Here is a 22,860-nt window from a genome sequence, read left to right on the forward strand (position 1 = left end):
CCATTACTTTTGTAACTCATTACTCCCAACTAAGCTCATCTATCTTTATATTTTTTATCTTTTAATTTGGACTGAGAGCTGCAGAAGAAAGGTGTGTATTTTCAATTTCTGGCATTTTTCTGCACAGTTTTGGTTCTTTACATACCACTGGAAGGTTGATTATTTTTTAGCTGGACAACCAGTTCATAAACATAGAGCTTTACAACAAAACCAAGGACACTGAGGTATTTAAAAGACACATCAAATCAACTTAAACTGTTCTGTCTCTAACTGATCCTATTTATCTGTTTAGTGTGAGTTACGTGTTCCAGTGCATAGGCGCAGGGACCCAGCAGAAACACACACCCCTTCCCCTCCCCCCCCCCTCCCCCCCTCCCCTTCCCCTCCCCTTCCCCTCCCCTTCCTGCCTTGCTTCTTCCTCCCCCAAACCCATGTGCTTCTGGAGGAGGTGATTCCCCTCAATGTGTGAGTGTATTTAGACAGTGAGAGGGACCGGTGAGTGAGTGCAGGGTGTTAGGGCGCGAACCAACAGCCAGTATGATGGGTTGACCTTTGGAAAGTGTCTCACCTAAAAACCTGAAGAACATGGAAGCCAAAAAGGTCCTCCATTTTGTGCCATCTGGTAAGTTTTTACAGGAGTGAAGTGCAGTGACAAGGTCTTTCATGATGCAACCTGAGACACCTTGTGTCAAACACTCAGACACGCGGTCGGAGTGTGTGTGCATGAGTGTGTGGTTTTAGCATTTCTAATATTGTCTTAGAATACTGAGGCTGTCATCAGGAGGACAATCATCTGAATCTGTGCTCTTTATGGCCCACAGAGGCACAAAGTCAAAAGTAAATGATGTAGGTCAATATTTACAATATGGCTGTAAATGGTAGAATTGTCTGTCATGGAAGGGTTTTACTGGTTTTACTGGGCTACCTGTAATTTTAAGGACCTGTTTTACTTCTGTTACAGCTGGGAAAGTTTGCAGACAGTAGACTTATCTAAAAAAAAAACAACAACAAACTTTTATGATTGTTGTGTGAGGTGGAAAAGTTTAGCTGTGTGCTTTAGCTTCTGTCAGGTTTATAGTTGTATTTTCATCAGTTTTATGCATAAAACATCATCTATCACAAACCTGCGAATTCAGCAACGACGCGAGGCAAAGCTCAAACTGGATCTGAATGAATCAAGACGTCACTATTCTGATAATTTATTTCCTGTCTTGATCAGCTGTACAATTGGATATCGCTTTTGTGTATCTCACAGTACAATGTTACATATTATTACTATTTATAAAAAAGACGTGATTGAATTCATCTCAAACTACAGACCAAATGTGAGCTTGTTTTCATCTCATTGCTATTACAGGGTTAAACAGTCCTTTTTTCTCAGGTCAAAGATTAAGAAGATTATCCTGAAGAAAAATGTCTAATCTGGTGAAACTGTAAGGCATTTTACTTTTGTAGAAGCTATTCTTTGGTTGGAGTTGGTAAAAACTTTAACTGAAATGATTCCACAGAACATATTGTGTGTTTAAGACCTATATTATTCCTATTAAATTCTTATTGGTTAAAAAAATTGAGCTGTGTGAACAAAGATTTGGTCTCTTCTGCATCCCAGAGGATTACCACCACGTCACGCAAGAAAAAAAAAACACTCAATTTGCCTCAAATAAAACACGAGTGACGGTGATGATTGTTGGTCCGGTGGTTATGTGCGGATAAACAAACATCAGGTAGTATTTATCATGAGTCTGTGAGGTGTTGAAGTGGAATGAGCTGCAGTTCCTTCTTCCTGCTGTTTGCTTTATTTTAATGTATGAATGTGGACACTGACCTACAGAGTACACACTGCAGTCAAAGATAAGAGGGATTTCACAGCAGCTATGAAATATTACATGTATTTTATTAGCGTGTTCCTATTAGAAAAACATGTTTTTGTATTTCACAGATAACTTCATAACCACATCCCTTTTGTTTCAATACTTTGACCCCGTGACAAACTTAAAAGTCTGCACAGTTTGCAGCTTTGTGCACAGACCCAACAAGGACTCGTCTGTTTCCTTTAGCTCAAGGACAAACAGATAGCACGGCTGCAGAAATATTAAAACATGTCTCAGGCCTTAAGTTGGTCTTTGTTTCTCCAGCAAAACCCGTGCACTGAAAAAACATCAGAAGACAAGTCTGGTTTTGCATCTGAATTCAGTGAAATACTGCCAGGCCTTGTTTTTTTTTTTTCCTTAGGTTTTTTATTTCACTGTAGTTTTAGTTCCTATAAATTCATATGTTTTGTTAAATTTTTGTTCAGTAAGGCAAGGCAAGTTTATTTGTATAGCACATTTCAGCAACAAGGCAATTCAAGGTGCTTCACACAGGACATTGAAATAAAAGAAACAAAAGGAAACACGTTTAAAACATTATAAAATAAACATATAAAAGGTGATTAAAAACAGCAAGTAAGAAAACAACACATAAAATCAAAAAAAAATAAAAAATTGAATTAAAAAAAATAAAAATAAAAACACACACATATTAAAGTAAAAGTTGCAGTGCAGAGTTTCAAAGAAAATATAAAATTTAAAAAGTCAAAAGCCTTTTAGTCAAAGGCAGCGGTGAACAGGTGAGTCTTTAACCTGGACTTAAAAGAACTCAGACTCTCAGCAGACCTGATATTTTCTGGTAGTTTGTTCCAGATATATGGAGCATAGAAACTGAACGCTGATTCTCCATGTTTAGTTCTGACTTTGAGAACACAGAGCAGACCTGTACCAGATGACCTGAGTGGTCTGGATGGTTCATACTGGACTAGAAGGTCTCTGATGTATTTTGGGCCTAAACCATTCAGTGCTTTATATGCTAGTAAGAGAATTTTGAAGTCTATTCTCTGAGAGACAGGGAGCCAGTGTAGAGACCTCAGAACTGGGCTGATGTGGTCCACTCTCTTGGTCTTAGTGAGGACTCGAGCAGCAGCATTCTGGATCAGTTGCAGTCGTCGAATAGACTTTTTAGGCAGACCAGAGAAGATACTGTTACAGTAGTCAACTCGACTAAAGATAAATGCATGGACAAGTTTTTCAAGGTCCTGCTGCGACGTCAGTCCTTTAATCCTAGAAATGTTCTTGAGGTGATAGTAAGCTGACTTTGTAATTGTTTGTATGTGGTTTTTAAAATTCAGGTCTGAATCCATGACAACACCCAAATTCCTGGCCTGGTCTGAGGTTTTTAACTGAAGTGACTGGAGCTGCATGCTGATTTTAAGACACTCCTCCTTGGGTCCAAAAATGACTACCTCAGTTTTTTCTCTGTTTAACTGAAGAAAGTTATGGCCCATCCATTCAGATATTTGCTCCATGCATTAGCTTTTTTTTTTACAGGATTATAGCAGAAAGTCTTTGTTTACAGAAGCTGAAAAAGGAAGGATTATTGAATTCATGGGATCAAATATGCTTTAAATCAAGTATATGACCCATTAACAGTAGTGGCTTTTCCATTGGACATATGCAGAAAACTTTACAGATATTTACTAAATGTTGAAAAAACATAAGTGTGTAATGTCAATTTTTCCATTAAATCAAAAATGTGATGATTTGTTTATTTATTATCGTGAGATGACACTAGATGTCATTCCATAAGCATGGTGACGAACGTAAATATGGTGTTGCTTTACAGATATATTCATTATTATTACATATTACCCCTCTATCCTGTACTAAATTAAAAAAAAAAAAAAATCGGTTTCCTGGTGTGTCCACACATACCGTATTATGTTTCTTTTAAAACACTCGCTTGTTGTAACGTCCGTCAACATCCTTTTTTTTTTTTTTAATTCACCTGACTCTAGTTGCAGAAAAAGGTCTTTCCATTGCAGTTGATATACCAGTTTTGCTACACCCGAAAAAACCCCTCTTGCCAGCGCAAAACTTTTCATCGAAAAATGAGACTTTTGGCGAAAGTGTCGTTTTTCCATTAGGTATATTTTTATGCGCAAGTTACATTCGCAATTTGAGGGTCAATGGAAAAGCAACTAGTGAAGGAAACAAAATGAAGCTGATTTTATCTGTGATTTTGATTTTTTCATTGCACACTGGTTTGTTTATTCAACTTTTGTGGTTTTGAAGATTGTTGCATATATGTACATAATCTAAAAAGTCATGTGTTTAACCCGTAAAGACCCAGTGCTACTTTTCTGGCAGTTCCCAAATGAATTTTTCTCTATATTTAACCTTTCTTAAGTGATTTATTACCATTTATTAGAATGTTATCCTCTGTATTTAACATGTTGTCAGTTTAAATCCAGGATTTTCCCCTATATTTAATTAGCTGATCATGTACATGTTCATTAAAACTCAGAGTAAATTTGTAGGTTATTATATCAAAACAGAGAAAACTGAAGAAAAAGTGACTTTTCCAGCAAATCTATTAATAATTGAACATAAACCCAGTGTGTCCATCCACTGTCATTTAGAATCAGAATCAGAATCAGCTTTATTGGCCAAGTATGTGAACACATACAAGGAATTTGGCTTTGGTTTTTCTTTGCACACGTTTCAACATGAACCCAATCACACTTGAACATAGACCTAATATAGACAAACATTCAACTAGAGACAAGGACAACAATGGGATGAGATTTGCAGTGAATTTGTAATATGTACAGAATGCAAACTGGAGTTTTATGCAGTGAGTGGGTATATACAGGAACCCGGTCTATTGAAAATATGTTTATGCATACTGTACAGGGTGGGGAAGCAAAATGTACAATGAACATTTAGTTGTTTTTTCTCAGCAGGCACTACGTCAATTGTTTTGAAACCAAACATATATTGATGTAATAATCATACCTAACACTATTATCCATACCTTTGCAGAAACTTTTGCCCATATGAGTAATCAGGAAAGCAAACGTCAAAGAGTGTGTGATTTGCAGAATGCACTCGTCACACCAAAGGAGATTTCAAAAATAGTTGGAGTGTCCATAAAGACTGTTTATAATGGAAAGAAGAGAATGACTATGAGCAAAACTATTACGAGGAAGTCTGGAAGATACTATTAAAGAAGAATGGGAGAAGTTGTCACCCGAATATTTGAGGAACACTTTCGCAAGTTTCAGGAAGCGTGTGAAGGCAGTTATTGAGAAAGAAGGAGGACACATAGAATAAAAACATTTTCTATTATGTCAATTTTCTTGTGGCAAATAAAATTCTCATGACTTTCAATAAATTAATTAGTCATACACTGTCTTTCAATCCCTGCCTCTAAATATTGTAAATTTTGCTTCCCCACCCTGTATATTATTGTAGTGCAAATTAGTCAGAGTTTTTCTACAAACTCCATGGGTTTTACTGGTGAATCAATGCTGTAAAAAGATGACCATGTTTCCACGGTAACTACAGAGCCTCTGAACATCCAAATGGGTCATATTTGATGACCATGAAATGATTCCAAACTGTATTTTACACCAATTATTTAATGTATTGGTAGGACTAGTGGATGAACAGGTATTACATATTTTAGATCAGTAGATGCTTTTGTGTCACTAATGGATGTTTGGGTCTTTATGGGTTAAATACAGTGAGTAGAAAGTTGTTTTTTTAGCAGTTCTCAGACAGGGTCAGGTGATCAGTACAGCATCTATTCTGAGAAGGTTTTGATGTCACAGTTGACCCATGGCTTGATTTACAGTTCTGTCACTAGTGTCAGTGCCGTGAGACTGCACCGTTAGCACAAAGATTCCCACGTGCATGAGCCGACATAATTCAAAGCTCTGAAAAATAGAACGTAACAGGCTGCAGAAATGGAAGAGGGATTGTTAGAGAAGCCAGACTTCTTCTGTTGGTCAAAATCACATCATACTGACAATATGTCCTGTCGACGTTTCCGATGTTTGGTTATTTATGTCTTAATCTGTTTGGAGCGGATCATGTTTGTTGATAAATGAGCGTTTACAGTGAGTCGACCTTTCACGTTATGAGACAAGACTCTAAAGTCCTCGATCAATCGCATAAAATCGTCCGTTTGTTGCATAAGCTGCGAGGCCCCCTGATGTCTTTGTAGACTCCTGTGTGGTAGAGGAGGCCTGGGAACGCTCTGTCTAATCTGCTCTGAGATATAGCCTCGCTCAGGAGCCCCCGCAGCCAAACTCCGCCTCGGGCGAGGAACACTCATCTTTACAGCTACAGCAGCATCTCAGAGATACATGACCTCCTAACCAAACATCAGACACAGCTGGCTTCAGATTTTTATTGTAACTGAGAGTCAGAGGATATTGTTTCAGTTTCTCAGCATGGTGTTTTTTTTTTTTCTCTCTTTCTGCACTTACTTCTCAATACTAAATTTACATTATATTGTGTAAATTTTTCTTTTTGACATTTATTTAATTCTTTATTAACCCGTAAAGACCCAAACATTCACTGCTGACTAAAAGTATCTGCTGATCTAAACTGTTTAATACCTGCTGATCCATTAATCCTATCAATACATGTAAATAATTGCTGTAAAATACAGTTTGTCATCTTTTCATGGTCATCAGATATGATCCATTTGGACGTTCAGAGGCTCCGTAGTCACCATGGAAACACCGTCAGCTTCTACAACATTGATTCACCAGTAAAACCCACGTATTTGATAAATGACAGTGGATGGACACACTTGTTTTAATGTTCAATTAATGATATATTTCAAGGATTCAAGGATTTTTATTGTCATACCAGCATGCATTTACACATGAGATTGCATGAAATTTGGTACTCGAGGTCCCAGATTTAGCCCAATAAAATCTATATATAAACAATATGAACATAAAAAAAGACTTTTGTATAATAATAATAATAATAATAATAATAATAATAATAATAATAATAATAATAAAAGATACAGAAAAAAAAGACCTATGTATAAAAACACTTGGGCATGTGCAAAATGCGAGGAGAGGAAGTCTGATTGGCCACTAGCCTGTATGCACTTAATATTGTGACGTAGAGTGTGTAGAGTTTGTTGAAAATGTTACTTTTTCTTCATTTTTTCCTGTTTTGATATAATAATGTTAGACTTTACTCTGAGCTTTAATAAACATCTATATGATCAGGGAATTAAATAGAGGAAAATACCTGATTTTTACTTAAAAATGCAAAATACAGAGGATAAAATTGTAATAAATGGTGATATATCAATTAAGAATGGTTAAATAGAGAGAAAAAAAAAAAAGTATTTGGGAACTGCCTCAACTGTCGCCTTTATGGGTTAAAAGAGTTAGACTCAATGAGATTGGAGTGTCTTATTCAAGTCACACCCACATGTAAATGTGGTACAGCGCTGTTTTCCAGACCTTGAAAAGTCTGGAATTTTGTGTGAAAGTCTTTATAAACTATAGAAAAAAATTTCTCTCATAGTCGAATTTTAGAGTCTGCTCAATAGCACATAATCTTGTAAGATAATAAATACATGAGGAAAGCGTATAAAAAAACCTGATATGATTTCACTAACCGGTCAGTACTGGAATGATTTTAGTGAAACTTGTTTGTGTAATATTCATGCACTTTTATGATTTTCATATGTTTTGAAAATGTTTCTGTCAGTAAAATATAATTTACTGTGAATTCATTCATCCATACATTTATTAAAATGAACTTTTCTACTACACATAACCAGTACAATCTCAACAAAAAAGGAGGCATGCAAGTATAAAAGGACATAAAGTCAAGGTCTTAGGGAAAGAAAATAGCAGTTTTGAAAAAGTCTGGTATTTTTATTTGGATTGAGAGCAAACATCTAGTAGACACAACTAGCTGCATTTGTGTTTTATGTCATATTCATAGTCACTATGTGCAACTGTGCTGTGAACAGGTGGAAGTTAAGATGTGATATGATACTGTTTTGTCTTTAACCCTCCGGTATCCCGTCCAGCAAGGCCCTTACTCAGCACCAAGTGTGCCTTTTTCGCACACTTGTAGAATAATGTCAAACAATTTTCATACAGTTTGTTTTTAATTCTTTTACACTTTTTTCATCAACTTGAGCTGTAAATAAAAATACCAAATACTCAATAATTGTCACATTTTTTAACCCTTTAAATGCCGTGTTTGTGATATAAACAAACCATTTTTTTAATGCAAAAAACATTTTAAAAAAATAATTGTTTTCAATATACTACATAAAAAGCGGATCACATATTTGATGTTTGCAGCCTGGCATATGTCAATGATTAACTCCAACATTGGTTAATTTGCATTATTATTTTTGGCACTAGGTCAAATGTTCAAAAATACTCACATCTGTCACCAAGTGTACATGTATGTACATATTAAAATGTCTCCAATTTAGTCTTTTTGTCACCATGTGTAAAGGGTGTGGAAGCAGCTGACTGAGTTGACATATTCGCATGGAGGAAAAGCTACTGCTGAATGTTTTTGTCGGACTGTTACTGCTACCGCCGCGCAGGGCGCAGGGTCAAGCAGCGACAGCCGACACCGAGTCCAGTTTCATCCAGTTTTTTTACCCCTCGGCCGAAGGGTTTTGTAATCGTTTAGTCATCTGTCTGTCTATCTGTCCATTCAAAGACATAATCGCATTATCTGAAGAACTCATTGACATTAGTGATGGGACTGTTGGCTCTTTGAAGGGAGCCGTTCACAGAAAAGAGCCGTTCAAAAGACTGGCTCTTTTATGTTTTTTGCATTATTTTGAAACACCAATGTTTTAATGACTAAATAGGCTACATGTGAGGATTGACATTACATTTTAAAGGTGTTTAACTGGCGCGACAGTAAATATTATCTTACCGTAAAAAACAATAGTTAAAATGTGTGGGCTAAATACATGACATGAGAGGTGACATGAGGCAAATGCTGGAATTTGACCAAAACCATTACGGTACATTATGTGGACTAGTCTGTAGCCTAAAAATGAAGAAGAAAATAAAACATTTTCTTATGAAATAACATTTTGTTCTCCTCAAAACAAGAATAAATGTATGTACACACAGAAAAAATTGCACAAAACACAACAGTGATTAATCACTGCAATTACTTAAATCCTGAACTATAGAGCAATTCTCAGAACAAGAGCGGTATCGTGGTAAACATACAGAAAAAATGCACAAAACACAAAAGCGATTTATCATTGCAATTACTTAAATACCTTAAAAACTGTAGTGCATTTTCCCTCAGAACAAGAACAATAAATGTGTGTAAACATACAGAAAGAATTGCACAAAAAAAAAAAAAAAAAAAACAGCTCTTTACAGAGACTCGATTCCCATCGTTCATCTCAAAGAGCCGTTCAAAAGATTCGATTCGTTCGTGAACGTCACATTGCTAATTGACACACCTGCACCACATTTATACTGTGGATGCATCTTAGCATGAAGCAGAAGAATATTGAAAATAGGTGACCTTGACCTACTTTTTCAAGGTCAGATGGCCTAATATCTGAGTATTATCTAATATAAATATGTACACTACCAGTCAAAAGTTTGGACTCACCTGGTTTTCCTTTATTTTCATGACTATTTACATTGTAGATTCTCACTGAAGGCATCAAAACTATGAATGAACACATATGGAATTATGTACTTTAAAAAAGTGTGACATAACTTTAAGCATGTTTTATATTTTAGATTCTTCAAAATAGCCACATTTTGCTTTTATTGCTGCTTTTGCACATTGTTGGCATTCTCTCAGTGAGCTTCATGAGGTAGTCACCTGAAATGTTTTATAACAGTCTTGAAGGAGTTCCAAATGATGCTGAGCACTTGTTGGCCATCTGCGGTCCGTCTCATTTCATTTCGTATTACCCAAATTTCGAAGCACTTGTAAACACTTTTGTGTGTCTGTATGTGGTGTGAAACTTTGGAACAGTCTGGACATCCAACACAAGCAATGCCAAAATATCCACCGATTTAAACTGCTATACAAAAATATGGTCTGGTCCCAGTATAAAGATGGAGGGTCTTAAAACTGATGTTCCATAAATAGTCTGTCTTAAATGTTAACGTGTGCTTGTTGTTCCTCATGTTGTTGGTCTGTGTTGTCCATTACCATCTGGTACTGTTCTTACCATCGCTGGGATGTGTTGCCCTTTACCATTAGCGCTGTTGTAGTTTTTAGTTTTTTCTTTCTCACCATTGTTGGTATGTAATTATTGCTGTTCTTTACCACTTGTGGTATTGCAGTTTTTTTTGTTTTTACCATTGTTGGTATGTAATTATTATCATGTAAGTTGACGGTTAACTGTTACCTGTGGTAACAGCACCAGGAATGTACTTTGTTTCTATTTTTTTTTTTTTTACACACATTTTGGTTATGCAGTGTAAATACTGTCAAATGAGTTTATTCTAATTTGGTATAGGCCTGTTTTTGTTCTATTTTGTTCATTTTTCTGGCTTGAAGTTAAAGTACAGGAGTGAGTATTTAAAATGTCGTTAAGTTATTTGAAGATGAGAATGGGGGGTGAGATTAAATACGTTTTTCTTCTTCCCACTCCTTTTCGAGTATAAATGAATGATTTTTTTTTTTTTTTTTTAATTTTGAATTTGCATGTATTCTATGAATGCTTGAAATAAACAAACAAACAAATGAATGAATGAATTTAAATAAGAAGGTGAGTCCAAAACTTTGACTGGTAGTGTATGGAATACGTTTTGCACAAAGACAATCTAATCTGAATTACAGGGCTGTAACTTTCAACAGAATCTGACTGGGGATTAAAAGTGCACAGCGTGTTATGTTATCACCATGTGCTGGTCATTCAGTTTAACGGGGTCAAACAACTACATGTAAGAACATCAAAATATGTTCACTGTCACACGTTCAGTGGTTTTACTGATGCTGTAATGCTTAAGAAGCTGTGGTCTGAAACATGAGCCACTACTCTAGGTGGATGTGAGCAGAGAAAGTCATAAATCGGCAGTGTCCTGGTGAAAGACCACTGACCACAGACTGGAACATCCCCTGCCAGTTCACACACTTTCACTGTGCGTCATTCTTCATTTCTTTTCCATCATTTCCTGTCTTCTCTCCACTGCACCCTTTGGCACATAAAAAAAATTCACCAAAAAAAATTCATCAATTTAAGCCAACCCTCGTCACAAAAATATTTTTATTATATTTATTATGTTGAGTCTAAAGACGGACCCAGTGTTACATTTATGTCAGTTCCCAAATATATTTTTTTTCTCTATTTAACCTTTCTTAAGTGATTTAACACCATTTATTATAATATTATCCTCTGTATTTTGCATTTTTCACTGTAAATCACATATTTTTCTATATTCAGTTTCCTATATTTAATTTAGATGTTCATGAAAACTCATGGTAAATTCAAAGGTTATTATATCAAAACAGAGAAAAATGAAGAAAAAGTGACTTCTTCAGTAAAGTTATCATTAACTAAACATAAAACAAGTCCCCATCCACTGAGTTTTTCATTGCACACTGGTCTGTTTATTCAACTTTTGCAGTTTTGAAGATTGTTGCATATATGTACATAATCTAAGAAATCATGTGTTTAACCCATAAAGACCCAGTGTTACTTTTCTGGCAGTTCCCAAATTAATTTTTCTCTCTATTTAACCTTTCTTAAGTGATTTATCACCATTTATTACCATGTTATCCTCTGTATTTTTCATTTTTCAGTGTAAAACATGTATTTTCCCCTATATTTAATTAGCTGATTATGTAGATGTTCATTAAAACTCAGAGTAAATTCATAGATTGTATTAAAACAGAGAAAACTGAAGAAAAAGTGACTTTTCTAGCCAATCTATCATTAACTGAACATAAACCCAGTGTCTCCATCCACTGTCATTGATCCAACTCCATGGGTTTTACTGGTGAATCAATGCTGTAGAAGATGACAGTGCTTCCACGGTAACTATGGAGCCTCTGAACGTCCAAATGGGTCATATCTGATGACCATGAAAAGATGAATAACTGTATTTTTCATCAATTATTTACATGTATTGATAGGATTAGTGGATCAACAGTTATTAAACAGTTTAGATCAGTAGATGGTTTCGGATGTCAGTGGTGGTTTGGGTCTTTATGGGTTAATTAACCCTTAAAGACCTAGATTTATTTTTGTGATGACTTCCATATGGATTTGTCACTTTATTTAACCTTATCTAAGAAATTCATCATCATTTATTACAATATTATTGACTGCATTGTGTATTAATTTGTGAAAAATGACATTTCCTTAATTATCTATATTATTTCCTTGATCATAAAAGTTCAGAGTAAATACAAAGACTATTATATGAAAATGGAAGAGAAAGGGACTTTTCCTGCAAAAGTCATTTATGTCATTAAACATAAAAAACAGTGTCTACCACCACTATTATTTACCTTTATTGGTGAATGAATGTTGAAGACAATGACAGTGTTTCCACATTCATTATGGAACATCCAAATATCTGAGCATCCAAAAACCCACATGCTGCTTAAAAACAGAGGAACTCATTTTTATTTATCTTTAAATGTATTGATAGGATTAGTGATTCAAAAGTTATTAAACATAGATCAGCACATGCTTTTGGTCACTGGTAACTGTTTAAGTCTTAGGTCCATGTAACAAACATTAAAAGTGATAAAGTTTTTATTACTGTTCTTAAACAACTATAAACCAACAGAGCAGAGCCACCATAAGGTCATGCACTACTGTGAAGCAAAATAAAATACAATAAAATAAAATACTGTGAACCATTTCTGTGTTTTAATGTAATCCTGTTTGTATTAATGTGTAGTCCTGATCCTAATGCTTACTTAAAGGCATGGGTAAAAAAAAAAAAAAAGATAAAATAAAATAAAATAAAATACTGTGAACCATTTTTGTGTTTTAATGTAATCCTATTTGTATTAATGTTTAGTCCTGATCCTAATGCTTACTTAAAGGCATTGGTAAAAAAAAAAATAATAATAAATAAATAAAAAATAGATAAAATAAAATAAAATAAAATTAAACTGAATTAAATTAAATTAAATTAAATTAAACACAATACCGTGAACCATTTTTGTTTTTTAATTTAATCCTGTTTGTATTAATGTGTAGTCCTGATCCCAATGCTTACTTAAAGGTATGGTTAAAAAATAAAATAAAATAAAATAAAATACTGTGAGCCATTTTTGTGTTTTAATGTAATCCTATTTGTATTAATGTGTAGTCCTGATCCTAACGCTTACTTCAAGGTATGGTTAAAAAATAAAATAAAACAAAATAAAATAAAATAAAATAAAATAAAATAAATAAATTGCCATGAAACATTTGCACAACAAACTGCAGCATTGGTTATCAGGATATTAAACAGAAGCCCTGAAAGTCTGAAATGGCAGGTGGGTGAGCTGTCAATCAATTAGCTCTAAAATGTTATTAGGCGAACAAAAATGAGTTACAAGCAGACCACAAGTAGACTCATTAGAGGGTCACAATGAAGGAAATGAGACAAGAATGAGTCCTGGAAAACTGTCCAGCCTTTGTACAGTCTGTGCAGAGGTTTGGCCTAAAGCTGCGCTCCCACTGACATAATCAGCTCAACTTACCTGGACTCAGCACAGAGTTTCTGGTGTTTCTACTGTGTGGGAGCCAGGACCACCAGGGACCATCAGATACTATTTCTAGTCCCTCCTAGTGCCAAAGTGAAACTATAATCATGTAGATCACAGACTGCCGGAGTTAGAATCATCACAACGTTCACACATAATGCGTCATTATGTCGAAACATGGATACTGAGCCGATTTAGGAGGAAAGTTCTGAAAACATTGGATTTTATGTGTATATTATGCTGCTCCAACCCTCTGGACCTCCCTCCTGCCTACCATCTGACACTGCTCCGACCTCAACACCTTTAAATCCCTTTTAAAAAGTCACTTATTTAAGATTGGTTTTAATGTTTAATTGTTTTATATTCATATACCTCGTCATCGTTGTCTTCTTCTTCTTTGTCTTTGTTGTCATCGTCTTCTTCTTTTTCTTCATCTTCATCATCATCGTCTTCGTCGTGTCTTCTTCTTCATCTTCGTCGTCTTCTTCTTCTTCTTTGTCTTCATCGTCATCGTTGTCGTCTTCTTCTTCTTCATCATCGTCGTCATCTTCTTCGTCTTCTTCATCTTCTTCTTTGCCGTCGTCGTCTTCTTCTTCGTTGTCATCTTCTTTGTCGTCTTCTTCTTCTTCGTCTTCATCATCTTCGTCGTCTTCTTCTTCGTCATCTTCTTCTTATTCTTCTTCTTCGTCGTCATCGTCGTCTTCTTCGTCGTCGTTGTCTTCTTCGTCGTCGTTGTCTTCTTCTTCTTCGTCATTGTCTTCTTCTTCGTCGTCTTCTTCATCTTCGTCGTCATCATCTTCTTCATCGTCGTCATCATCATCTTCTTTGTCTTCATCATCTTCTTCTTCTTCGTCTTCATCGTCGTCGTCATCTTCGTATTATTATTATCATTATTATTATTATTATTATTATGATTAATGCCTATAACATTTTATTTCATCAACAGATACACAGCAGTGAATAATGGCGTTAATGTAATAATTAGTCTAAACATTTCCACAAGCGCTTCCATTTCCAGATGCTGTTGTTGCACCTTTACCAATAAGCATGTGTATGACTATTATTAACACTTGTATCATCATATTAACACCTAGTGATATTAGTTAATGTTTATTCTATGCATTTAAACCAGGGGTGTCAAACATATGGCCCACCAAATTCAGGAAAATTGTAATAGAATATTTATTTTTAATCAATTCGAGTTGATTAATTGAATTGTGAATTTCTGTAATCGATTCAAAGCAATTAATTGATTAATCGCTTCAGCTCTAAAACCTGTTGAATCTGAAATATTGGAGTCAGATTTAAAAACGGGGTGGTATTAAAGGTAAATAATAATCTCCAGAGAAGAAAAATAAGCTTTGTATAGTATGGAAGGTGAAAAGGACAAAAAAGCATGTGACTAATCTGTAACTAAACCAAAACATTGTCACTTCACATCTCTTCTTCTTCAAAAAAAAACAATATTTACATCATGTCTTTTTTTCCCCACAGAGGCTCCAGCCAGCGGGAGGTCAAAGAATGGATATGTTTTTCAAGAAATGGGTGAGTACACTTACACATATTTACTTAGTTTAGTTTAAAAAAAAAAAACAGATCCTGTTTTCCCAAATCTGCTTTCACATACGGTATCTTATAGAAATTTTACAGCGAGAGTTATTTATGCTGCTGCCAAAGTTCCTGGCTGGTATCTGATGACCCATTTCACATGCTGCTGAGCACAGCCAGTCCCTTCGCTGCTGTGTTGAGAGGTTAATTAATGGGTAAATAATGAGGCATATGATCTCGGAGTCGGTGCCGGGAAGAGGGAATAATCATAGCTCAACGCTTTGTATATGATGAGTGAGGGTTAATTCTTTATTTCTGTCTCTGTTTCTTCTCTGCTCGTAAAAAACCTCCATTCGAGACGCCATATTTATCTTCTATACAATGAAGGAATTTACGAGGGGCTGCTATTGTTATATGGCCCCGCGTCTGCTTTAAAAGGGAAGGGGCGGGTGGGGTTTATGAGCCCTCACTTTCTCTCTTGCTGTGTACTTGTCAACAGATGGCAGAGTGGTGGGAGGGCAAAATAAATTGTCCCTTACTGGAGATATTGTTAATGTGGCCATAGCATAGCATCTTAACCTTGATACAACCAACGGTTTTATGTCGGTGAGGCTCATCACCAGACGGCAGCGGTTCAGGTTGTTCAGATGATCTATGGCACGGCCTCTGTTACTGCTGCTGGGTACGGTGTGTGATTACCATACTGCAAAGTGAATTCTAACGTAGCACCGCAGCAGGGAAGTAAACGAGAAAAGGGATGGGAGGTAAAAGGAAACTAATGCAAGGGAGGAAAAGTCACTTTCAGTACAGTATTAGATGGGAAATTTGGTTTTATGAATAGAATAGAATAGAATAGAATAGAATAGAATAGAATAGAATAGAATAGAATAGAATAGAATAGAATGCCTTTATTGTCATTATACAGGGTGGGGAAGCAAAATTTACAATGAACATTTAGTTGTTTTTTCTCAGCAGGCATTTGCACATTGTAAACAAAAGAAAATTACCAGACTAGCATCTGTCTCCCAAGTGTGCCTAAAACGCACTATTTCTTCCATTTGATCTGTATGATTAGGGCTGACCTTGATTTACAAAAATAAAATCAAATTAGAACAGAAAAATAAATCAATAAATAATATTTAATAGTTTGATTTATAGGTGTGCATTTTACACACACTTGGTGACAGATGCTAGTATTTTTGAACATTTGACCTTGTGCCAAAAATAATAATGCAAATTAACCGATGTTGGAGTTAATCACTGACATATGCCAGGCTGCAAAAATCCAATACTATGTGATCCACTTTTTATGTAGTATATTGAAAAAAAATAATTTTTTGTTTTTTTTTGCATCCAAAAAAAATGGTTTGTTTACATTACAAACACGGCATTTAAAGGGTTAAAAAATGTGACAATTATTGAGTATTTGGTATTTTTATTTACAGCTCAAGTTGATGAAAAAAGTGTAAAAGAATTAAAAACAAACTGTATGAAAAATTGTTTGACATTATTCTACAAGTGTGCGAAAAAGGCACACTTGGTGCTGAGTAAGGGCCTTGCTGGACGGGACACCGGAGGATTAAAGACAAAACAGTATCATATCACATCTTAACTTCCATTTGTTCACAGCACAGTTGCACATAGTGACTATGAATATGACATAAAACACAAATGCAGCTAGTTGTGTCTACTAGATGTTTGCTCTCAATCCAAATAAAAATACCAGACTTTTTCAAAACTGCTTTTTTTTCCCCTAAGACCTTGACTTTATGTCCTTTTATACTTGCATGCCTCCTTTTTTGTTGAGATTGTACTGGTTATGTGTAGTAGAAAAGTTCATTTTAATAAATGCATGGATGAATGAATTTGCAGAAAATTACAGGGTGGGGAGGCAAAATTTACAACGAACATTTAGTTGATTTTTCTCAGCAGGCACTATGTCAATTGTTTTGAAACCAAACCTATATTGATGTCATAATCATACCTAACACTATTATCCATACCTTTTCAGAAACTTTTGCCCATATGAGTAATCAGGAAAGCAAACGTCAAAGAGTGTGTGATTTGCTGAATGCACTCGTCACACCAAAGGAGATTTCAAAAACAGTTGGAGTGTCCATAAAGACTGTTTATAATGGAAAGAAGAGAATGACTATGAGCAAAACTATTACCAGAAAGTCTGGAAGTGGAGGAAGCAACAAAAAACGTACCAAAGCTTTTATTAATCTCAAATCCAAAATCCTAAAGGATCCAACCAAATCCATGAGAAAAATGGCAATTGAACTTGAGGTAGACAACAAGACCGTTAGAAATGCAGTAAAATATGATTTGAAGTTAAATCTCACACAAGAACACCAAAACACTTGTTAACAACAGCAACAAATCCAACTTTAGCAGTTTTTGGGAATCATGTTTATGGCCGCCTTCTAGCCCAGATCTAAACCCTCTGGATTCTGCTATTTGGGGCGTTTTAGAACATGCTACCAATAGAACATCACACAGCAATGTCGACTTTCTTAAAGATACTATTAAAGAAGAATGGGAGAAGTTGTCACCCGAATATTTGAGGAACACTTGCGCAAGTTTCAGGAAGTGTGTGAAGGCAGTTATTGAGAAAGGAGGACACATAGAATAAAAACATTTTCTATTATGTACATTTTCTTGTGGCAAATAAATTCTCATTACTTCCAATAAACTAATTGGTTATACACTGTCTTTCAATCCCTGCCTCAAAATATTGTAAATTTTGCTTCCCCACCCTGTACATATGTACAACGAAACTGTAAGAGACAACTCTCTAGTGGTGCGTAGTGCAAACAGTTTAAAGAAGAAGAAAGAAAAGAGTAAATATATATACAGAATAAAAACAGGCATGTCACCAACCAAGAAACAGTAGAGATAAGTATATATTGCACTTTGACCCTGGCTGAACACTATGAATATATGTTAAATATATGTCCTTTGTGAGGTATTGTCATTGCAGTGTGTTCAGTACCAAATTAATTTTTCTCCCTATTTACCTTTCTTAAGCAATTTAAGACTATTTATTATAACATTATCCTCTATATTTGGCATTTTTCATTGGAAATCACGTATTTTCCTGTATTTATTTTCCCATATTTAATGTAGATTTTCAAATTCAGATGTTTTTATATCAAAACAGAGAAAAGTGATTTTTTCAGCAAATATATGAATTATTTTTATTCAGTTGTTTTATTTGGTATTGGTTTATTGTTTTTTTTTTGTTTGTTTGTTTTTAATTGTACAGCTTTTTATGTTTTTAATCTATTCTACTTTATTCTTGTATTTAGGTTTTATCTATTCTTCTGTATTTTTATTTATTTATTTATTTATTTATTTATTTAGTTATTTACAGTTCTATGTCTTTTAATCTATTCTACTTTATTCTTTTATTTAGGTTTTATCTATTCTTCTGTATTTTTATTTATTTATTTATTTACAGTTCTATGTCTTTTAATCTATTCTCATATTTTACTCTGTTATTTTGGTTTTTATTTATTTTTTCTGTACAGCACTTTGTTTCACTGTGGTTGTTTTAAAGTGCTTTACAAATAAAGTTGGATTTGATTCAATTGGAAAAACTAAACATAAACCCAGTGTCTCCATCCACTGTCATTGATCAAATTCAATGGGTTTTACTGGTGAATCAATGCTGTAGAAGATGAAGGTGTTTCCACATTCACTTCGGAGCCTCTGAACATCCAAATGGGTCATATCTGATGACCATGAAAAGATGACCAACTGCATTTTATACCAATTATTTATATGTATTGATAGGATTAGTGGATCAACAGGTATTAAACAGTTTAGATCAGTAGATGGTTTTCATAGACGATAGGTGTTTGGGTCTTTAGGGGTTAAGTAAAAACTAAAAATAATCATGTCAACAATGTTCATCATTAGAAAAGGTGTCTTGCTTTACTAATATATATTTGAATATCTAACTATGATCCAATTTAAGATATTCCAGCTAATATTGAGCTGGATTTAACCAGTAACAGGATAAAACAATAGCTTGTATAATGTTCAAGCAGAAGAATACGATTATTTATTTATTATTTATTTTTAAAGTGACACCAGCTGCACAACTTCTTAAATTTAGAATATTAATATTTGGTAGCTTAACATCTGTTTTCTCATGTTGTAATAAGCAAAAGAGGCTTAAGTTGTGGCATTTCAGGTTTTTTTTTTTTTTTTTTTTTTTTTAGATTTTCAGGAGTTTTATTGTAGTTTTAAAATATACACTCAAGCACAATTTGAGTTTTTTGCCTCTCTTTGCTTTAACCCTTTCATGCATACTGGTCACTACAGTGGACAGTTATTCCACAGCTGTTCTCTTGTATTTTCATGGTTTTGTTGTTTTAGTTTCGGATCATCTAACACAACACCATCACATACACTGCAATTCATACCATTACTGTAACTTTGCTGTTCTTTATAAACCTGATCTGCAGAAATATGTTTTAATGTAAATGAATAGCTAATTGTTATTAAACTGTAATTTAAAAGTTTTCGTAATCAAAAAGTTTTTTTTGTTTATTTTTTTTTTCCATATTATCACCATGAAGTGAGTAATAACTAGTATTAGAGTATGTTAAAATGTTAGAAAACATCAGATTAGCTGCATGAAAAATGGTTTTATTTCATAGTTTTCACTTTCTGATGATGGGTTTTAAATACACGTGTTTTTTTGCCTCAAAAATTAAACGCATGGTGATTGGACATTTTTGTAACTCCATGAAAAATACGTTGATTAAAAAAAAAAAAAAAAAATCAATTGCATTGTTTTTTTCATGTCTAAAGAGGAATAAAAGGACTCAGGAAAAAAAATCTCGACTGAGGTTCTCATAATTCATGCATGAAAGGGTTAAACAACACATTCTGATGACATGAAACAATATCTAGGTTCCTGGGGGTGGTAGGGATATTTTGCACTGTATTATTCAAGGAAAAAAAATCTACTTTAAGTATAAAAAACGAGAATTATCATAGATCTCTGCCTGATACGCATTTTACATCTATGTCTGTCTAGACATAATGATATATGTGGTAAAAAAAAAATATGAAGGAATTTCACTGTGGGTTTTTCAATGAGGGTCTGTGTTTGGAAATGATCACTGTATTGACATATGGGATTTCACTGAATAATTTTGTTGTTGAGCAAAAACCTCAACAATATGAAGCAGATCAATAAGATGCACAGTAAGTTGACATTTGTGATATAAAATGGCATCATATCATCCTCATTTCTTTGGCATCTGCCATTAATCATGTCAATTCTACAATTATGGCAAAAGAAAGCAACTTGTCAACTTGTAGTCAACCTGACCTTTGACCTTTTAGTACCAAAATATAAAAATTTCAACCCTGAGGCCATGTGAATGTTTTAGGCAAATATGAAGAAATTCCTTCAAGGTGTTTCTGAAAAACATTCACAATAATGGGATTGGTGGACAAAGTGTTAAACTATTCATTATGTACTTTTATCTAATACTGCATAGTTCATGTAGCTGCGGAAATTAAACTCATTTTATTCATGGATTAATTAAATATTCTATTCAACTTAACCCATAAAGACCGAAGCATCCACCACTGATTAAAACTATCTACTGATGTAAGATGTTTAATACCTGTTGATCCAATAATCCTATCAATACATGTAAATAATTGGTGTAAAATGCAGTTTATCATCTTTTCATGGTCATCAGATATGACCCATGTGGACGTTCATAGGCTCCGTAGTGGACGTGGAAACACCGTCATCTTCTACAGCATTGATTCACCAGTAAAACCCATGGAGTTGGATCAATAACAGTGGATGGTTTATGTTCAGTTAATGCTATATTTTACTGAAAAAGTAACGTTTTCTGCAGTTTTCTCTGTTTTTGATAAAATAACCCTCAACTTTACCCTGAGCTTTTATGAACATCTACATGATCAGTGAATTAAATACTGGAAAATACCTGATATCCAATGGAAAAATGCAAAGATTTTTAAAATTTAAATTTAAAATTATTATTTTTATAATAAATGATGAATCACTTAGGAAGAAGAATAATATCATAATGTGTCTTGCATTTAGTCCAAAAACAACTAGTCATTGTAACCACATGAAGTAAAACAGACAAAAACACCTCCTGCAGGTAAAGTACACATATCTCAAACTACATTTAGTGTATCCTTCCACTGATGTGATGTTTAAAGGGGTCATATTTTGCTAAACCCTCCTTTTTTTTTTTTTTCGAACTAGATTTATTGAACATTTTCAATGAACACAACAGACATTATAGCAATTCGTAACAGTCAATGCGCAATCGAGAATGACATATCTGACTGTCAATAAATCAATAAATTAAAAAATAAGGAAAAACATAAAAGAAAATCAAAAACAGAAACCATAAATAATGATAAAGGAACTCAAATCATAAAAGTAAAAAAAAAAAAAAAAAAAAAAAAAAAAAAAAAAAGGTAATATAGTATACAGAAATAAGAGAAGAAAGGAAAAGACTACACATAATTTCTCATTCCCTCCTTTCCTCTCCTTTCCCCTCTTTCTCAATGATGTTTAATCATCTATATTCTGAGGAAAATTTAAAGAATCGAAATACCGTAAAAATGGATGCTAAACCCACTTTTATTAGTCTGTGGTTCATTTATTTGTGTATTTGGACCCTAATAGTTCATAAAGTTGGAATTTGAACCCTCCAGGTGCTGCAAAGCTAACTTTATATTCATTTTGGCAAAAACCGAGTGGCTTCCTACAACCTGTTTTAATTTGTTACGTCTATAACTAGTTACGTCACAGCATTTGCACATATAAGGTCCAGATTTCCGACAAACATTTCTCCAGTACGACATAATTCTTTGTCAGCAGCAGCGGTTGTAGTCCTTACTAAAAATATGCCCAAACATCAAGTTGATTACCTAAAATGTTCAGTTGTTGGTTGAACGGGACAGAGCAGCACAGCCAACAACCTGGAGGGGGTGGGGCCTGAAGTGGCTCATTTGCATTTAAAGGGCCAGCGCTCAAAATAATAATAATAATAATAATAATAATAATAATAATAATAATAATAATAATAACTTTATTTGTATAGCACCTTTAAAAACAAAGTTTACAAAGTGCTTTGACAGAGGGCACAACAGCAGGATACACGAAGAAAATAAAATAAAAACACTAAAACAGAAGTAACACAATTAGAGAGATGTATGAACAAGTTAATTATCAAACAAGATCAAATTTAAAATTAAAACTAAAAATTAAGGTTAAAAAGGCAGTAGACATCACATAAAAGCAGTTCTATAAAAATGTGTTTTAAGAAGTGATTTAAAAGATGTTACTGATTCCGCAAGCCTTATCTCCTCGGGCAGGCCGTTCCAAAGTTGAGGGGCCCTGATGGAAAATGCCCGGTCACCTTTTGATTTAAGCCTCGACTTCGGAACAGCTAGGAGCCCTCTGCCCGAGGATCTAAGGCTGCGTGCTGGCTCGTAGTCAACTAACATTTCTTGTATATAACTTGGGGCCAGGCCCATTCGAGCTTTAAAAGTGATCAGTAAAATCTTAAAATCAATTCTAAAACATACAGGGAGCCAGTGGAGGGATGCGAGGATGGGAGTGATATGATGGTGTGACCTCTCTAGTGTCATTACTCAGAAATAGGGTTGAAGATGGACCTGTGGAGTTGAATTAGTGAAGAATTCAGACCCAAGCATAGCATTTACAGTTTATGTAGACCACGGGGAAATGTTTTAAAATGCATAATTCCAT

At 34.4% G+C, this 22,860-nt stretch overlaps 1 protein-coding gene across 1 annotated transcript in view; it reads left to right on the plus strand.

Moving 5' to 3' along the window:
• Positions 1 to 421: 421 nt before the first annotated feature.
• Positions 422 to 22,860, plus strand: part of LOC115427568 (sodium bicarbonate transporter-like protein 11) — a 56,565-nt gene continuing 34,126 nt past the window's right edge. Inside the window, exons 1-2 of the mRNA XM_030146166.1 lie at positions 422 to 622; positions 15,018 to 15,068. Of these exons, the coding sequence (XP_030002026.1) occupies positions 586 to 622; positions 15,018 to 15,068 (88 nt within the window). The 5' untranslated portion in view covers positions 422 to 585. The remainder of the gene's footprint in view (positions 623 to 15,017; positions 15,069 to 22,860) is intronic.

This window comes from Sphaeramia orbicularis, chromosome 10 (assembly GCF_902148855.1).
Source record: "Sphaeramia orbicularis chromosome 10, fSphaOr1.1, whole genome shotgun sequence".
Lineage (NCBI taxonomy): Eukaryota > Metazoa > Chordata > Actinopteri > Kurtiformes > Apogonidae > Sphaeramia > Sphaeramia orbicularis.